Source organism: Cebus imitator, unplaced genomic scaffold (assembly GCF_001604975.1).
Source record: "Cebus imitator isolate Cc_AM_T3 unplaced genomic scaffold, Cebus_imitator-1.0 Scaffold84, whole genome shotgun sequence".
NCBI classification, from domain to species: Eukaryota; Metazoa; Chordata; class Mammalia; order Primates; family Cebidae; genus Cebus; species Cebus imitator.
Window position 1 is genome coordinate 1,660,472 of NW_016107399.1, and position 20,494 is coordinate 1,680,965.

General features: G+C 40.2%; 1 protein-coding gene across 2 annotated transcripts in view; it reads left to right on the forward strand.

Annotated features, from left to right (window-relative positions):
* The window catches only part of PBX1 (PBX homeobox 1), a 298,486-nt gene that overhangs the window by 265,940 nt on the left and 12,052 nt on the right, over positions 1-20,494 (forward strand). For both annotated transcript variants that reach the window (XM_017534042.2, XM_017534040.2), the window contains one exon: positions 1,220-1,309. In XM_017534042.2, coding sequence (XP_017389531.1) covers positions 1,220-1,266 — 47 coding nt within the window. In that variant the 3' untranslated portion in view covers positions 1,267-1,309. The remainder of the gene's footprint in view (positions 1-1,219; positions 1,310-20,494) is intronic.

Sequence of the window (20,494 nt, forward strand, 5' to 3'; positions counted from 1 at the left end):
CCAAAACCAAGACAACCATTGTCATGGGGAATCTCGTCCACACTTTGTGAATGCATTTGGCTCTGGCTTTTCAGTTGTACCAGGAAGGCAGGAGAAGAACAGTAAGCACAGGGCAAAGTGACAGAGGCACATCAGGCAAGTGGTACCAGCATATACTTTATTCACCAAAAGAAAAAGCAGGTGGTATTCAGAATGTTATCTCAGTTTCCAGGTTTCCCTTTCGTGTGTTGGTTTCCCGTGCTCAATATTTATGAAATGAAGAAGTAATTAACAAGCAGGCAAATAGATTACTATCTGATATTTTTATTTTAAGTTTTAAAAACACCCAGCCAGGTTGACTAAATTCATCTTCTTAGTCATCCTTGAGGTCAAGGGACTTGAGTTTCTGGTGACGAGTAGAAGTCCACAGTGGGAGGCAAAATCAAGCCGTGCGATGTCAAACCTTAGTGCTCCACAGTAAACAGATTTCCTTCATGATACTTCAGGAAGCCATCCTCCTATCTCAGCATGAAACGTGATGTGAGAGGGTAAAGTAGTAGGCTGTGGGTCAGAATTATTAGGGAAGTTCTGAGCTTGTCAGTCCAGTTTCCCACCCTCCATGCGGAGCAGGAAGCATGACAGCCTGGAACAGACCAACTGGTCAGCGATTCACCCCTTTCTTGGGAAACACTGCCTGGAAACAAGTTTGAAGTGATATGGTCAGGCTTTGGTCAAGTGACTAAACAACCAGCCCTCACTTAAGTCCTCAAAAAATACAAGGTCTCAATCAAGTACTGCTCTCTCTCTGAGATGGCTGCCCAAACCTCCTCTAAACAGAACCTTTGTTTTTATAGGATACCCAGCAAAGAAGCAGCTATATAGGATGATCCGTAGGGAAGAAAAGTGGGGAGAAGAGAAAATTCCTTCATGCTCTCCCCTCCAGCCCCCTCTATCATCCTGATCCCTACCATCTCATGCAGACACGTTGAACTAGTTTCAATGTGGGGATCCCAGTTTTCTTTTACCGTTTTACTGTCTTGCTTACTGAACTCAGAACTCATTATGGATTTGGCATACAGAGGAGGCTAGCCTCCGTCTAATGGACTCTCCCAGGACGACTGTCTCCAAAATGATTACATTAACGTGGCATGCCCAAATGGTGCCCTGCCCAATGATCATCTGCCTCCCTTTCCCTGCACCTCTCTTACTAATTTCTCTCTGTTGTTGTTCATCTGTTTAGGTGGATACCCTTCGCCATGTTATCAGCCAGACAGGAGGATACAGTGATGGACTCGCAGCCAGTCAGATGTACAGTCCGCAGGGCATCAGTGTAAGGAAACAACCCCCTCCCCTGCCCCTGCTTTGTTTTTATTCTCTCACTGCCAATTATTTCAAAGCCGTAGGGCCCAGAATGCCACTTAGTAGGGCTTATCTTAGCTTTACGGTCACCCAGTTTCTTGTTTCTGTATTGGTCATGCCATCGGCAGCATCCTACCCACAAAAAAAAGTGGTGACTGGGCAGGCTTCATGCAGGCAGCTGGCGTCTAGGGCTGTCAGACGCAATCAGTGTTTGCATGGCACCTGCGGCCACATGCGTTCAGCTAGAGGAGCTGCTAAACAGGTGACACCTAGTACAACAGTGGTAGGAAATGTGACCACAAGCTGGGGCCTGGGAACCTGGGAAGTGAAACCAGTAGCCAAAATCCATTGCATCCACGTCTGTGGTCTGAAAAAATATGTATATTTTTCCAATCTGTCTACGGACGATTAAAAAGAAAATTAACACAGAAGCTCGGTGTGTGGAAGGGATGGGGAGGGGTGCAGACCATCTTCTACTTGTTCTTGGGTGCGCTGGCGGCTCCTGACTAGCATGAAAATTCATAGCGACAAGCTATATCGCACAGAGTGAAATCGATCAGACAGACACAAGGAGAACCGAGTGTGGATTTGGGACAGCAATCCAACTTGATTTCTCAGATCAATCGTCTGCTTTCTCAGCAGCGGTGACAGCAAGCTGGGACAAGAGGGCAGCCTGGAAAAGGAGGCTGTTTTTTAGATCAGGGATGATTCCTGGGTTTTTAGAGGTCACAAGAGGCTCAAGTAGAACTATTGGCTCTTAGCTGTTGAAGAAAGGTATGGGTGGTGTGTGGCGATCATTTCTTGTTGTTTGTTTTTGTTGCTCTGATTAAAGTAAATGAGGGATGGAAGGAAGAAGAGCTAGGGGTGATTTATTAATGTAATCTGTACTAATGGAGATGTCATGTCTGCAGAGAAGGAGGTGATGGCCTCTTCAACTCTGCATTGGTCAAGTCATACATGATTCTGTCTGGCTTGGGAGGATTAAGAGAATATCAGTTATTTCTGAGATAAGGTGAGGAATGGTTGAACACATTAGGAATTCTTACCTCATAAAAGAGAAAATTTGGGTGGTACATAATAGTGTAAGGCATGCTAACACTATTAGATTCATCACGAATGATCTAAAGGGGTTAGGATAGGATAAGACTAGTGAGTGGCGGATTCAGAGAAACAGGTGTCACTTCAACATCTGATGGACCTTTCTCACAGAAGGAGTCCTCCAAAGAAGGGGTTGGCTATCTTGAGGAGTTCGCCATCATTGGAAAATTCAAACGTGGCTTGGCTAGCTACTTGGTAAGGATGTTGCAGAAGGAAGTCAAGCACCAGATTGTGGTTGTCTTGGTGACTTTCAAGGCCACTTACATTAGGGAGTCTTTATTTTCTACCTTTTTCAGGCAGAATCCCCTCTGAGTTTATACAATATTTGTCAAGCCTCCTCTGGAAGGGAAGGAGAGAAGTCAAAGTTAACGCTGTTAAACAAATTCTAGACAGTCATGTTACTTTCTAGGAAGGATTTTTAGAGCAAAGAGATTCTTCCCATTTTGTGCTTGTTCTAACTACCTTATTACTACTGCATTGATGGCTTACTTGCTGGGAAGACTGCTTGGAAAAACACAAGAAGCCATTGTGGGAAAGTGTATTTTCCAAAAGAATTCCAAATGAATGAAATTGTTTGGGTTTGTCTCCGAGTGCAGCTTTACACACACATGCATTTACGTGTTTCTTGAATATTTTGGGGATATAAGATAAACTTTTCCAGAGAAAGCTTTGCTCTGTGCATAAGCAGAAGAGAAGAACATGAGGAAAGTACAGAGTGTAGAGACAAGAATCTGGGCATACTCAAAAAGGGAACTGAAGGAAGTCCACGTGACTGGGCAGGAAATGGGGCTGACACTTCTGTTATTTGGCATCTTTCTTTCCTAATTGGGCAGCATAGAAGAGAGGGAGCAGACAGACTCTGGAGTTGGGGGGGGGGTGTCAACACTGCCCTCTCTGACATCATCTGGTGGACTGGGAATAATTTCTGAAATAGTGTAACCAAACATGTGCAGACAATTATGTCTGATTACATAAGCCCACCACAAAAACTAGGCTTGAAAATGCCACTTGAAAGAGTCTCTCATTATGCATTAATTTTTTTTTCCGTGAACCGTGGTTATTTTATTTCTGGGCCTTTAATATGCGGGGTAAATGAATCAAAGGCGGATCATGATATGTTCTTTTGATATCAGTTTTAAATTGTGCCACCTGCAGGAGGCTCAGCTTGTTATAGTGAGATATATTTTTAGATGGTGGTTTAGATGCTGAGACGCGTGTGTATAGAGCAGGGCCATGACTGCCAGCAGGAGAGAGAGAGGAGGGGAGACAAGAGACAAGGACAGGAATGAAAGCTTTGAGCCAAGAAATAAAAATAAACAGTTCCTAACCCCAAAGCTGCAATGGAATTCCCAGCTGGGCTCTGGATTGTGTTTGATTCCGTGGAGGACATTTTCTGGGCAGCCTTTATCTGCTCTCCTGGCTGGGCTTTCACAGCACCCATATCTTATCCAAGCAGCATCTATTTTAAGCCCTGTAAAGTTCAGGCCTTGCCTTTAACTGACCACACAGCAATAGGATTGCAAGGTGCAGTGGTAAGAGTCCCATAAAGGGACTGCTAGTCCTAGTAACTCGTGTGCCCATGGGCAAATATTGAATCTCTCTTCTGTAAACTGGGGCCAGTAATCCTCACCCTTTATACCTCAAGGGCTGCCTTAGGGAAAATGAGAAAATAAGCAGGAAAGGGCTTGACAAAGCAGACATTATTCCACATGAATGCAGCATGAAATTTTATAACTGATAACTTTCTAATTTGACCTTTTTTCTCCTTTGACGTGAGCGGTTTTCTCAGTAGGTAGTTCCTAGTGAGGATAGGTTAGGACACAGTTGTCACTTTCTCTTCTGATGGAAAGGTATGCTTTTGAGATGGATATAGTGTTATGCAAGGCCTAAAGACCCCCTTCCTTAGCCACGGTGAGAGTTAAATTATACCTCTTTAGGTACTTTGTGTTCTCATGTGACAAGGGCCAATGCGTACTAAGCTTAGAGTGACTCTTAAGTAATGGAGGGAGATTATTCCACTTCTCTGTCAATCAGACATACTTAAAGATTACTTAGCGATCACATTCTTTCCTATCCATTCTCACTGCCACCATCCTAGTTCTAGAAATAGTTCATTAACTAGACTGTTGCCATAACTTCCTAATCACTGTTGCTGTCTCTAGTTCCTCCTCTCTCCCACACACATCCTCTGAAGTTTGTCATTCCTTGCTCGGAAATCTGTTGCCTACCCAAGCAATCTCAAACCCTGAGTCCAACATTCAGAGTCTTTTGCATCTGCACCCAGTCTTCCTGGCCTTCTGCCTCGTCCTCCGATCATCACAATAAACTCTGCATGCTATTCAGTTTGGTCAGCTCACCTTTACCTCGTTACCCATGTCCCCGTTACGTTTGCTCACGTGTGCCATCTACGCAGATGTCCTTGCACTCCTACAGCGCCTCTCCACCCCACCGCACCATCCAAATCACACTTAACTCTCAAGCCCGGCTCCTCCTTGGTGTCTTTCTTCTTAGTCCTTCTTCCTCTCTTCTCTCTACTTTACCATAGACACAGAGTTCCTTTGCACTGTACATATGTGCACAGAAATTATCGCTGTGTCTTTCACTCCTGCATATGTGTATGATCCTAACATGCGTATATTAGTTGCTCAAAACACGTTCGTTGAATGAATAAATCAGGGAGGAGAAGATGCCACTAAATTAAAAATGCTTTTTAATGACCAATAACCATGTCCAGTGTATCAGCTATGAAGTATTTAGTGAGAATTATCATTTTAAATGCTTATCCACAAATAGATTGCCTTTAAGATCCCAAAATGTCCTTAAGTCTTTCTTTTTTGAAAAAATTTTCCAAGCTTTCTGGCTGATGCATATTCTCTGAGAATAAGATTCAAATCTGCAGTAAGTATGTGAATTTATATGGTGGTGATATTGCAGAGAGAATTATCCTCAGCAGTGGAATCATTCTTATTATGAATTTTTAAAATTCCTTTCACTCCTCCTATCCTTATAGAGTCCCTGTGTTTCTCTACTTAAGGAATCCCTGTAAAAAAAAAAAAAAGGATACATATATATATGTACACACCTGTTTGTGGGATAGCCATGCATGTAGCAACGTAACATTGTTGTAATTGGATTCTCATTGCGCTCCCTACTAGATGTGTTACTGGAACCTCCAAGGACAACCTGGAGGGAGGGAGAAGCAACTTGAAATTGGGAAACTTAGATCCTTCTGGTGACTTTTCTTTTAAGGCGTTACTTCACCTCTGTGTTGTTGCTTCATCTGTAAAGTCTATTAGATAAGCAAACTCAGAGCTCTGTTTCAGCTCAACAACTCTAGTATTCTACAGTTAGGTTCTTTGATTCTTACTGTTAGCTCAAGGGACACCAGACTAAACTGTAGATCATCCCTCCAGAAAACTCTTTCATTAGAGTTAGTAACTTCTATTCTTTCTAGCCAACCCCAGTGTTCGAATTATATCTTGGAACCCAAATGGGAAGGAAGAAGTGCTCTCATTACACAAACTTTTCCCTTTGAATTCCTTGGATATTTGTGATAGCAGAAAGCATTATTACTATTATTATTATTATTATTATTTTGGAGACAGAGTCTCACTCTGTCGCCCAGGCTGGATTGCAGTGCACAATCTTGGCTCACTGTAACCTCCACCTCCCAGGTGCAAGCAATTCTCCTGTCTCAGCCTCCCCAGTAGCTGGGACTACAGGTGGATACCACCATGCCTGGCTAATTTTTGTGTTTTTAGTAGAGATTGGGTTTCACCGTCTTGGTCAGGCTGGTCTCGAACTCCTGACCTCAAGTGATCCACCCACCTTGGCCTCCCAAAGTGCTGGGATTACAGACGTGAGTCTCACTCTGTCACCCAGGCTGGAGTGCGTTGGCATGATCTCGGCTCACTGCAACCTCTGCCTCCTGAGTTCAAGCGATTCTTGTGCCTCAGCCTCCTGAGTAGCTGGGATTACAGGTGTGTGCCACCACGCCCAGCTAATTTTTGTGTTTTTAGTAGGGATGGGTTTTCACCATGTTGGCCAGGCTGGCCTCAAACTCCTGACCTCAAGTGTTCCTCCCACCTCAGCCTCCCAAAGTGCTGGGATTACAGATGTGACCCACTGCACCTGGCCACTACGTTTGTTTGAAAATGTGGGTTATAGGAATGAATTTACTGTAGCCAGTCTTTGATATAAATAGATACCCCTATGGATTTTTCTTATTCAAAAGGTTTGGTGGAAATGGAAATAAATGTTAGCACTATCTCTACAAAGGTAACATGCCATTAACGTCAATTTATGACAGAAATAATCTTGCTTTGTCATTATAGTAATAGAAAAATAGAGAGGAAGCTTTTATCATTGTAAACTATAATATAGGTGCTTTTGTTTTGTTTTTATTTTCTCCCATGTTAGGTAAGGGGAAAAAAAAGGAACATTTACCAAGTAAATAAATAGAATATAAATCATTAGGAAAAAAATCGCCTTCTATTTAAATGTACATATTTCAGACATTTGGATACCACAGGGTTACTTGGTAATACTTGGCTACATGCCATAATGTTTTTTGTTTTTTTTTTTATTGCATTTTAGGTTTTGGGGTACATGTAAAGAACATGCAAGATTGTTGCATAGGCACACACATGGCAGTGTGATTTGCTGCCTTCTTCCCCGTCACCTATATCTGGCATTTCTCCCCATGCTGTCTCTCCCCAACTCCCCACCCCCCATTGTCCCTCCCCTATTTCCCCTCGACAGACCCCAGTGTGTGATGCTCCCCTCCCTGTGTCCATGTGTTCTCGTTGTTCAACACCCGCCTATGAGTGAGAACATGCAGTGTTTGATTTTCTGCTCTTCTGTCAGTTTGCTGAGAATGATGGTTTCCAGGTTCATCCATGTCCCTACAAAGAACACAAACTCATCGTTTTTGATGCATGCCATAATGTTAATTTTTTCTTAACTATTTCTAAGAGACCTCTTTCCACTTAAAGTATATGTTAGTAAGATGTTGCTGCATGTGGAATCGTAAGGCTGAGAACTGAGGGTAATAATTAAAATTCACGTGTAAATCTTGGAAAACTCATTTTAATTATACACAGTTTTAATTCTTCTATTTTACCAAGCTGCATTTGAATTTCAAAGGGATGAAAACACACCTAGATGTGCCCCCACGCTGGTTGTCTTTGGGTACCTTCTGGTGCTATGACCAGAAACTAGTGAACAGCCTCAAAACTGAGGGGTAAAGAAACCAAGGAAAATCGAAGGGTCTGAATGTGGCAGAACAGACCCTAAAGGGTTTGAAGCCAGCAGGGATGGAGTAGATAGACCCATGCCTTCAGGAAGCTAAGAGCCTCACTTTCCTTCATAACAAAACCAATGGGAAACGGAGTAAGTAAGTGCCTTTGCTTTTAATAGGGCCTTTAAACCTAACACCATAACAACCCTGAGACCAGAAAAGCATTTTATTTCAGCCCACAATGGTTGAAGAAGCAAAAAATGTCCCTGTATTGTGATTTCATATGCAATCCAATAAGTTTTTCCTCAGCTGCCAAGTAAAAGCCCTTAAAAGTACAGAAAACAGGCCTGGTGTGGTGGTTCACACCTGTAATCCCAGCACTTTGGGAGGCCGAGGTGGGCAGATCGTGGATGAGGTCAAGAGATTGAGACCACCCTGGCCAGCATGGTGAAACCCCGTCTCTACTAAAAATACAAAATTAGCTGGATATGGTGGCATGCACCTGTAGTCCCAGCTGCTCGGGAGGCTGAGGTAGGAAAATCTCTTGAACCCAGGAGACGGGGAGGTTACAGTGAGCCACAATTGTGCCACTGCACTCCAGCCTGGTGATAGACTGATACTCCATCTCAAAAATAAAAATAAAATGAAGTACAGAAAACAAATGAGGCCAGATCATTGGGTTATTAATGCATTCATTTATTCATTCATTCAATAAACATAAGCATTTTTTACCTTGGGGAATGAAGCTACATCGTGTTACATCCAGATCAAGTTGGAGAACCCCTGATGTCAGTCAGGGTGCATTTTCCCTTTTAGTCTTATTCAGCGCTTTGTCCGGGACTGAATTTCCTGTTCCTAGAAGATGAGACCAAGGGAACTGACCAACTCTGTAACCCAGGAAGGAATTTGAAATTAAATTATGTGGCAGAAGGGGGGAATTTAGGACCAACCAGCAACAGTTTGAGAAAAGTACCAACCCCAACCACGTAAACCATGGACTTAATAATATAATAATAAGCATTCTTTTGTAGAAACTCCTTCTCTCTTTGTAGAGTTAGTTGCAATGACTTAACGATCTTAAACCTAGTGATGTGATCACACTAAACATGATCACATTTATGCTGTTTGTGTGTGTACGTGTGTGTATGTACATGTATGTTCCACTGTGACTGTGTGACTGTGAACAGGTCAGTTTTTCTTGACAGGACTCAGTTTTCTGAATTCTAAAGAGGACGGTAGAGCTGGATTTTGTCTAAAACATCTTCCAGTGCCGCTTCCATTTATAAACAAATTATTGTTTTTCCATTCCCAAGAAAATGCAAGGTTGTGGTTCTGGAAAGATTCTCAACTGCGAAAGGACAGTGTATGCCGCGTTCCTTTCATTGGAATTGGTGTTTTATAGCGTCCTGCCCAGCCTGGCCCGCATTTGGCCCTCTAGCCATGCTGTCCTCAGGCTAGGATCTGGTTAGTTGTTCCAGACTCAAGTTGGTCCTTCCTTCTGCTCTGTGAAGAAGAATCACAACCTCAAAGGGATAGTTTGTTTTTATGGTTGCTCCTGAAAGTGGCATGGTCCCTCTAGACATCAGGAAATATTAAGGCAATTAAATAAGCTGAGTTTAATTGTGGGAAACATTACCATTGATTTCTGAAGATGGTCTTCTTCTTGCTGAGTCTAGCCTTACGCCTTCTTGCCTTTTGGGAAAGAGGTCCATGTTCTTACACAAGCTTGGTTTTAGATAAAATATTAGACTTCTTTCACAGAAAAATCCCTTTGTTTTAAAATTGGTAATTTTTTAAAATCCCAATTGCTGGCTACATTTGAGTTTGAGGCAATACTTTTTTACATCTCTAAATATGCTTCAGTTTGACAGTATTAGTAAATAAATAAATAAAAATGCTTTATTCCACAAATGTTTATTGAGATCCTTCTAATATCCAGCACCAGGAATAAATATACACATCAATAGGACATGGTTCTTGTACTTCATAAAGTCATAGAAAGCAAAAAGAACTGGGAGCTATCTGGTTCAGTTATCTGGTTCTCTGAAAGGGAAGAAATACACCAGCCAGGATAGTCAATATTATTTTTAAAAATTTGGTGAGTGGCCATTGTAAGGGGTATTTACACACATGTAACCATATTCCTACCAACTATAAATATATGAATTGCTTATAAGCATGACTGACATTTGATATTCTTATATAGATTTTGTGAGTGACTAGCAAAAGCAGTTCTTTCCTTCTAGAACGGTGCTGTCCAATGTAACTTTTTCTGCCTTGATAGAAATGTTCTGTTTTAGCACTGTCCAATAAGTTAGCCATTAGCAATACGTGGCTCTTGAGGGCTTGAAACATGGCTGGCTCGTTATCCTCAGCAAACTAACACAGGAACAGAAAACCATAGGAGCTAAAGATGAGAACACATAGACATATGGGTGGGACAGCACAAACAGGGACCTGTTGAGGGGGTGAGGGGAGAGAGAGTATCAGGAAAAATAGCTAATGAATGCTAGGCTTAATACCTAGGTGATGGGTGGAGCAAACCAGCATGGCACACATTTACCTATGTAACAAACCTGCACATCCTCCACATGTACCCCGGAACTTAAAAGTTGGAAATAAAAAAAAAAGAGAAGTGTTGGGCATGAGGTCCGAAAGAAAATTGGTATCAACTAAGTACTGTTAACATACAAGATATGACAATAAAGAATTAATACAGATCAGCTGTTAGATATAAAGATGCATATATAAACAAGCATGTTTTTCAAAGTAAACATCTTAAAGCTTAAAAAATAGAAAGAAATATGGCAAGTTTGAAAAAGAGAATACATTTTTAATTTTATTTAATTTAAAGTAATTTAAATTTTCAGTAGCCACTTCGGGTCAGCGGCTACCGTGTTGGCTAGTGAAGTTCTAGATGCTCTGCTGGTTATTTGGTAACTGTAACTTGGTAAAGTAAGTCAAAAGAATAAATGTGATGGCATGCAAGAGTAATATAATATAAATAAAACTAGAAAATTAGATAGAAAATATAATTTAAAAATTAGAGTAGCTAAGAACTAAGAAAAAGAAAAGTAGGAAGAAAGAATGTACTAATCAATTACAAAGCATTGGAAGAATAAAATTGGCAGGAGGGTGATAAAGTCACATGTAAATTGCAAAATGAAGGTTAAAATGAAGCCACCAAAGGTGGGGTGATGGTCTTAGAGGTGTGAGCACTCTGTGCAAACAGTAGACTTCCTACCACAAAACATAGAAAAGCATGCTTTCTGCTGAAATCAGCCTTTCCTGAAATAGAGCTCTTTATTAAAAATTTATCATATACAAGAAGTTAACTCTAGATAGCATAATAATTTGCTTTCAACTATGAAATAATATGAAGGAAGATTTAAAATATAAATATAGAAATACCTACATTTGTTATGGTTTTTTTTTTAAAATGGTTTTTAACTGTGTCAGCCACTAATTCATCTAACCTAATAATTCCTCAATTCTAAGCAGGACATGTTTTTGAACTCATCTTGAACTCTGTAAGTCTAAACCCTGTGGGGCTTCCGTAAGATAGAGGCTCTGTTTCAAGTCTCCCAGGTGACCTAAGCTTTTGCTAGCAGCCTCTGCTTCGTGGTTTCTTCCTTCCTGCCTTGCTAGTCTATTCCAAGGGTGGTCTGCAGATCAACAACATCACCTGGGAGCTTGTGAGCCGTGCAGAATCCCAGGCCCCTCCCAGACCTATTAAATCAGATGCTACAATTTAACCAGATCCCCTGGCAATTGTTAAGCACATTAAGTTTGAGAAGCTGTGCTCTAGTGTGTAAAGTCTACATACTCTCTGGGGCTTACTGAAGAGAAGGAATTACCTAGCTTTATTTGCGTTAAGGATACCTTTTAAGCTGTTTCCAACATTTTATTTTAAAATGTTTCAAACATATGGAAAACTGGATAGAATTTTGCAGCGAAATCAGTATTCTCACCGCCTAGATTCTATCATTAATATATAACTCTACTGGCCTTGTCATATCGGCACCCTTTTATCCTTCTCTGCATCCGTCAACTCATCTTGATTTTTTTTCATTCATTTCAAAGTAAATTGCAGACAACAGTGCATTTTCTCCTAAGTAAATACCCTGGCACATGTATCATTAACTAGAGTTCAATATTTATTTGCAGTTTTTTTCTCTTCTAGAACAAAATTGTATACAATTAAATGTGCAAGTCATAAGTATCCATTCTCTGAGTTTTGACAAATGTAATACACTTATATATAAGTTTGCTACCCTTTGTTTTCTTGTGTCTACCCCATTCTTAAAGTTTACAAAACAAAATAAGAAGGAAATGGAAGGACAGGGCACATAGTTGTCCACAGAATAGTCTGTTCTTTTCCAAGCAGCCAAGGGCTCCCTCCCTTCCACCTCCTACCCTCAGCCCCTCATTCTATCTTATAGCCAAGCGTTGCTGGAAAGGCCAATTTAAATCAAATGAGATGATTTATTCTACAGTTGCCTCAGGTTCTGATATGGTGAGCCTGCTTTTAAAGGTTTGTATTCAACTTACATTCACATTTCAATGAGAAAAGTTTTTGAGATGTATAAAAATAGAAACTTTCTAAAGATATTAGAAAGTTAAATTATAGTGTCATTTCCTCCCTATTACATTTTTCCTCTTTTGCCTTTTGCCATTTCTCCTCTTCTTCTTTCCCTTTTTCCAGATAGACTCTTGACCACTAGTCTTTATGCCAAGTGAAGGGAATTGGCAAGAACCTTATAGTAAAAGAATTTATGTTGACTGCTGATGAACATTTTGGAGGCTGAATGATATGGAAAAGAACTCTTAAGAACGCAGTTGCGACTGTTCTGTTGTGTGTCCTCTCAGGGTGGCATATGGAAGGCTTAAGAATAGTTCATTTCTTTATTAAAATTAAATTTGAAAAATTATTTAGAAAGCTCTTTGCTAGATCTAGGCTACTCTACACCTTTATTGTGTCATATTTGGTTAACCATCCTAGATAGTGACGTAGTGATCATACATGAGAACAGGATTTTAAATCGTCACTTCACCGAGAGGTGTGTGGTGCTCATCATAACAGAAGGCAAGACTGTTCTAGAATTTAGGTGTGAAAGATCAGTAGAGGTGGATTTTTAAAGTAAGTTAAAAAATAAATGTGATAGCCTGCAAGGGTAATATAAATAAAACTAGAAAATTAAATAGAAAATATAATTTTAAAATTTAGAATAGCTAGGAACTAAGATAAAGAAAAGTAGGAAGAAAGAATTTACTAATCAACTACAAAGCATTGAAAGAATAAAACTGGCAGGAGAGTGATAAAATCGCATGGAAATTGCAAAACGAAGGTTAAAAGCAATTAGGATACACACAAGCACTGAAGAGAATAATAAAAACATAAAATAAGCTAGGATGAGTAGTTAAAATAAATAACACCAGCTAAGAAGATACTTACAAAGATTAAAAAACAGATCAAGTAGTAATAAAATAAGGAAGTGGTTTAAGGCAGTAAATTAAAGAACAATTAAAAGACAATAAGGAAAGAAATTAGCAGGCCAAAATGACACTTAATAATTGTATTAATAGCTAACATTTATTGACTTCTTTCTATGTGGTAGACACTTTACATGCATTAACTTATTTAATTCAAGTGTATTAAAATAGGAATTTATTTTTGGGGTAAGGAAAAAAAAGTTCAGAGAAGGGAAAGCCAGGCATCAGGGCAATAACCCTTTCCCTGCAAAAGAAAAAAAAAAAAATCTGAAGGTAAGCAAAATAGACCTGAAGAATCAATTTTCATTTTTTGTCTAATGTGGTGACTTTTGCAGTTGAAACACACCCAGTATCTGCCCTGGTACTTTTCTTTTACTTTCTTTCTAGATCACAGGTTCCTGAAGTGCCTAGCGTTATAAATGTGCATTCGTTTTCCCTCTTGTCATAGGTAAGATTGACCTTTGTTAGGGGCAACAAAGTTCCCAATCAGTAGAATCCATAGCCCAAAATCTATGGCAGTGAGCAGACGTTTCATAATCCCACTCATCTTATGGGACCTAGCTCAGGCCTATCTTCTGAAAGTACTTCCTAGTTCCTTCAAACTGTGCCTACATACTACTTAGGACACAGGAGTTGGAATGGGATTTCTTTTCTGACACTTACCTTTCATTCGTGTCTAGACCACAGAATTCTGAAGAGAATGATCATAGTTTTATATCCTGTTCTTCAACTCAGACCTGGTATACAGTAGGTCCTCAATGAATGCTTTTCAAAGTGAGCCTAGTGGAACCTGTTGTCAATGGGTTTTGTGTGTATGTTTTTTTAACCCAAAACCAGTGTATTCCGACTGAATTTTCTACCTGCTTGGAACCCCTCCCCCCCAAAACATGTATTTTTGCATTTAGATTATGCAGAGCATTTCTCCCACAAGAAAATGGCTTTTTGTTTTCTTTTTTTTTTCTGTTTACCGCAGCCTGGGACCCAACTTTTACCTCCAATTTATTTATATTGTGTACCCTATAATTTTCATGCCAGAAATACTTCATAGGTGTATATATACTCTGGGTATGGGCATACATGTGTGTGTATGTGTGTATTTGTGTGTGTGTGTGTGTGTGTGTGTGTGTGTGTGTGTGTGTGTATATATATATATATATATATATCTCCACACATTTGATATTTGCTATTCTTATATAGATTTTGAGGGTGACTAGCAAAAGCTGTTCTTTCGTTCTAGAACCATGCTGTCCAATATAACTTTTTTGCATTGATAGAAATGTTCTATTTTAGCACTGTCCAATAAGTTAGCCATTAGCAACACATGGCAATTGAGCACTTGAAGGGAGGTGAATATATATACATGTATGTTTATATTCAGAGCCCAGGTATCTGTTACTGTTTTTTCTCTTTCCCATACTTTTCTTTTGGGGGAGGTGTTATCTCTGTGGCCTTTAGCGTGATCCATCATTCATTCATTCACTCATTTGTTCAGCAGACATTTTCTTGGGACTTATCATTAACTAGAAGTCTGTTGGGCATTAAGGCAAAGAAAATGAAAAGGAGACCGAGCAGCTCTCCATCTTGTCTCAGAAGATCTTGCTGTTCATGTTTAGCCTATTCCTTGGCCCTGTTTTTCTTTCTCTTTTTTGAGAGAGAGAGTCTCACTCTGTCACCCAGGCTGGAGTCACCCAATCTCTGCTCACTGCAACCTCCACCTCCCAGGTTCAAGTGATTCTCGTGCCTCAGCCTCCTGAGTAGCTGGGATTACAGGTGCGCACCACCACACCTGGCTAAGTTTTGTGTTTTTAGTAGAGATGGAATTTCACCTTGGTGCCAGGCTGGTCTCAAACTCCTGACTTCAGGCGATCCACCTACCTTGGCCTCCCAAAGTTCTGAGATTACAGGCATGAGCCACAGTGCCCAGCGGCCCTATTTTCATGTAAAGGAAAAAACAATTACCTGTGAAGATTAACATTCTTCGCAGGTAATTGTTGTATTTTGGAAAGAGTTATGAAATCACTTGCTAACTCTCGTCTCTGGAGAAAAGAATCAGTTCCCTCAGCCTTTCTTCCTAAGACCTGTAGTTGGCTACAGATTGCATTGGTTGCCCTTCTTTAATGAGCTCTGGAGATTGGCCACCACACAAAACAAAGACATAAGGTATATGTGGACTCTTCTTCGGACACTTTGTTTAAATTAAAATTTTTTTTTCTGATTGCAAATCAATATTTAATGTAGAAAATTTGGAGAATGCAGGAAAACCACAAAGAAGAAAATTTACTCTTTGTGCTTATAGCCTTCTCGCATTTTATGTATAAGTGTGTTTTTTTGTGTGGGTGTAGGCAAGTTACATTTCATTTTAGCTACCTCTGTTACTAAAAATATGAATATTTTCCATATCATTAAACATTCTTCTCAAACATAACTTTAAATAACTGCCCAGGAAATGGTTATAGGGAAAGTCCACAATATATTTAATCAATTTATACCGTAGAACATTTAAGCTGTGTTTTGATTTGTTTTTTGCTTTTTGGCTTTTTTTTTACTATTATTAATAACATGGTGGTAAGCTTTATAGCACAGAAAATTTAATGTACATTTTCTGTTATTTCCTTTGGATAAATTTCTAAAAATAGAATTGTTAGATGAAAGGGTGTGAATAAGTTTACAGTCTTTGTGATGTATTGTCAACTTTTCTTCTAGGAACTTCTGTTGATGGTTCTCACTAACAGTTTCTGGTAGTTTCCATTGCTTCACACCCTCAACTGTTTTTCAGCCTTTGTCAATTATCAAATCATTAAATGGCATCTCGTTGTGAGTTTAATTTGTATCTCTTGGGTTACTAGTGCGATTGAACTTTTTTATATGTTTATTGGCCTTTTGTATGTACTCTTGAAATGTGCATCTCTTTTCCTATTGATTTCTAAGAACTCTTGCACAATAAGGATATTAATTCTTCTGCACTTGGCCAGCACTTAGTAAATAGAGGAAATTCTGTTTCTGACTGGAGGAGGACTCCTGTGGAGTAAGGATCCAGGTCTCATCCTATTTCTGTGTAAAATTCTTCAGAGGGAAAGCTGACTGCTCACCCTAGGAAAACTATCTGTAAGTGATACTGGTGTTGATCCTCAAGTAAATAAAGTAACTAACCCTACAATCTAAATTAACTTGACATTTTCTATCTTTCTGATCTATGAAAATTCTCAGGTTGTAAAATAGTACCCAAGAATTTTCTAAAAGAACCCAGAGACACATTAGTGAAATATCTGGGGGGAGATCTGCCCTAGGCCTAGTATTACCCTAAGCCAAGTAAATAAGCCCTTGGCTTGTTTATAGCCAGGTTGAAGAGATCAAAGCTACATCTATTAAAAAAGCTTTCTTATGACCTTAGCTACACTTAGGTCAAGAAAATGGTATTTTGAGTGACTTGACGTTTTATTGTGGATGCTCGATCAGCCTTCTTGCTTCTTTTACTATCTGTAAGATAACACATTCTTCTAGGTTGTTGAACTTTGACATCTCACCATCATCTGCTCTGTGCATCTTATTCCATAACAGCACATATACAAAGAAGCCAAGTCAGGCTCCTGAGCCCACAGTACAGCTGAAAGATTTATACTGCAGAAATTCTGGGACTCTTTAAAAGGAAAAAATAAAAATTTCAAAAAATCAAACCCCCGTATACTTGGGTAAGAATTCCAGAATAAAAGAGGGCGACTGTCCCCCAGCATCCACTGAGTATTTCTAGGGTGGTGTCAAGTGAATTCAGAATTCTTGAGCACAGAGATTGTTTTCAAGCTCTTGTTTTCATTTCATCAGTAAATAGAATTTTAAAAACAACAGTATCCTCCCATCAGTAAATCTGGCACAATGGATGCTAGCTCCCCGTTCTAGTACATTCTTGTCAACATTTTCTATGTGTATCCCCCACCCCCCAGCCAGGGCCTGCTTCCCACCGTATCTCCCCCCACCACCCCCCAACCCCTTCTGTTAGCTGTAATGACCCTGCAAACACTAAATGGCATTTGAGTGCATTAAGCAGCAAACTCTCTGGTGACATAGCAATTATGGCTCTGAAATAGATTTGGTGCGTCACGGAAGATAAGGGTTTTGAAAGTTTCTGTTGTGATTATAGCCTGTAACTCCCACAAATAATAGGCTTCAAAATAAGAGGCTGCCAATGGAGCCTTTGTGCCTTTGTCTCAGTGATGGCACGTAAATTGCTATTAATGTCCTAAGTGTACTTGAATATGCCAGTCTTTGGGATGTGGAGTTGGCTCAGTGTCTCTCTTTACACGGCATGTCATTGTTGGTCTGATAATCTGGGGTAATTGCTGTCTCTTGGATGGTCAGAAAAGTGTAAAGGGTTTAGCTTCCTGTGCGATGGTAAATAGCCTCAAGATTTACCCCACGAGGGCATGTTCACACATACTGGCTGTGAGTGTGTGTGTTCCATGTGTGGCCACTGTTCACCGTTAAGATGTATATACACTCTCTGTGTGTACCCTTAGTAAATAATAGCCTTGTCAACAAAGCCAAAGCAAAGTCAAAGGTTACAAAGATGAAATGAAGAATTCAGGGCTATATAGAGTCAGCCAATCAGATCATTCATATTGAAAGTTTAAAAAAGAAAAAGAATACACTTGGTTGACTTGTCTGGGTTTAGCTTTATGAGGAAGCATAATTGTCTTGTCTTATGCTGCTCCTCTTTTCTATTGTAAGTAGCTTCTGTGTCTGTGTATATTCTTTAGGTGCTATGAGTACATTCGAAATGTATATCAGCTCTACGTGAATATAGTAAATGTGGAAATTATGCACGTTGTTGAATGCTGTTTGTTGATGCAAAGAAGTGTGTTTATGTTTTGGTTTGTGCAGTTGTGAGGGTAGAGGTTATTTATTCAGATACAAATAGAGTTCTCTGCACTAAGACACCTTTGTTTAGCTAAAATCAAGCTGAGCTTACTTTTCTTTGCCAGGAGATCAGGATAGCCTTTGGAAAATTACATAAAATCAAACGTCAAGCTTTAGCCTCTTGTAGGTACAGTTAGCCTAAGGACCCCCTAAGTCTGTAAGACATGAGCATGTTATATGTAACTGTGCTATTTGTACTCGTAACTGAAATGGGAAAGCAACTGTCCAAAACCTGAAAATGCACACTATCTCCTGTACCTTGTGGGTTATGGAGAGGCTCAACTAAAACCACTCCCTGTGTCTCAGATGCCTTCTATGGAAGTATTAACCCTGGATCTTCACAACAGATTCATTAGAAAAGAATAAAGCTAAGAAGGAGCCAGAGTAGATCTTGACCTCAGAGTTGATCTATTATGTAAGTGCCCTTTGATAATGTGGCATCAGGATGTTGGCAGGAGGGCACACTATGATGGTGCTGCAGTTGATGGAATGTTCCAGTTGGTGACTGAGCACCCCTTAGCAGTTAGGGTGCATGCAAGATAAAATTCAAGGTAGTAACTTGTAACAAGAGAGTTTGTTTTCGTACCATGTGAACATAGATGAGATATACCATCTTACTCTTAGATCTTAGACCAGAACTCTGCATTGCCAGTATAAGTTAAGCCATCGTCACTGGCAAGATGGTGCCACCCACGTTAGTGCCTCAGAAGCACAGCCTGGAGGAGCAGAGCTTGTTTTGTTTAAAACCAAGTTTGGTGAGGCGGATTGTTGCTTAGTAGAAGGAGATATTAGCATCCCCTGACTTTTCTGAGGCCAGTCTTGTGGTTCATATGCTCTAGTATCTTAATAAACAACACAGGGATTCCCAAAGGTGAACTGAAGACCACGAATCACCTGCCTTTAGTCACGAGCTTCTGAAGTAGCCGTGCTCTGCATGTGGGGCCCACACATTGTCCCACAGCCCCAGCTTTTGAAAATTGAAACGTCCAAAAAGCAGTAGCAGACAGTGGGGACTAAGTCTGGCAAATCCTGGGTTCTGAGATCTAGTTTCCTCTCCTGAGAAGTAGGGGTAAGAGTTCACACTAGATTTATGCACCGTTATATGTTTGTGATCCAGAGCAAGAGGCATACCTCTAACAATTCCTTATAACTGTGCAGTTATGGTGGACACCTGCAGCCAGGCTATCCAGTACTCACAGGGACGAGACACCAAGGGACGCCTTCAAAGCCATCATTTCTCCATCCATTCAATTCAAGTGTTTAATTGAGCAGCTACTATGTCAAACATGAGCCTTGTCGTCTAATGGCTTGTTATTGAATGATTTACCATCTCATTGAGGATAAATATCAAAGCCTTTTATGTAGCCTACAAGTCTGGACATGACTAAGTCCTCTCCTCTCTGGTCCCATCTTGCTTCACTCACCACTGTGCTCCTCTGTTTCATTCTTTCTTGCCTTCTTTGAGTCCCTTGGAAATTCTGGAAAGGCTTCTCTTTGCCCCACTCTTGGCTTGTCTGTTTTCTGTTCACCTTCAAACTGATTTTCCATAAGCCCAAGTGAGGTCCCTATTTTGTACTCTCTCCTAGCACTTAGTGCTATCTAGAATCTATATACATTATTTTGATGGCATTGAGAATGTCTGTTTCCTGGAAAACAGTAATAGCAGAAACAAGATTTTTTAAACTTATTTTATCAACCACTGTATGCCCAGTATATAGCACAAATAGGCACTGACTATGTATTTATGGAATTAAAAACAAAGTGATTACCACCAAAAACATATGGTGCTCACACGGAGATTTTAAATGATAAATAAAAGATGCATGTGGCTTTAAACGTCAAAATGAAGGATCAGTAAGTCAGTGGTATGGGAGGCTGGAGACGTGGGTGATGCGTGCCTTGAAGAAACCTACAAGAAGGAGATGACTCTGAAGCTGGGTCTTGAGAGGTGACCTGGATTTCTAGAGACCAGAGGAAATGGACAGGCAGAGGCAAAAAATCCTCTCACTTGACTTCTCTGTACAGGAAAGGAAGGATTCTCACTTTGACAATGAAAAACTATTACTTCCTTGCAGCAGCATAAGCTACAAAAGTCTTTGTAGCAAGGATTTCTGTTCTTTACCAGGAATGGCTGATGGCAGTGCTAATCTTTCTGAACATAGAGACCTATAAACAAGATCTCAGGGTTCAAGAGGCTTGATGGGAGCCAGACTAGAGAGGGGTGTGGTGGTGTGGCATTGATGTGAAGCCACCAGGGACTGACCTAGTGGTAGGTGGCAATTAGAGAGGTTACCCTAGCAGTCAAAGGGTCATGGAAACAGGAATCCTAGAGCCAGCAGCCTGAGGAGATACAAGCAGAGGAATGTTTCTGGGAATTGTGATGGCAGGCAGTAGTTGATGAGCCGAGGCTCCCGA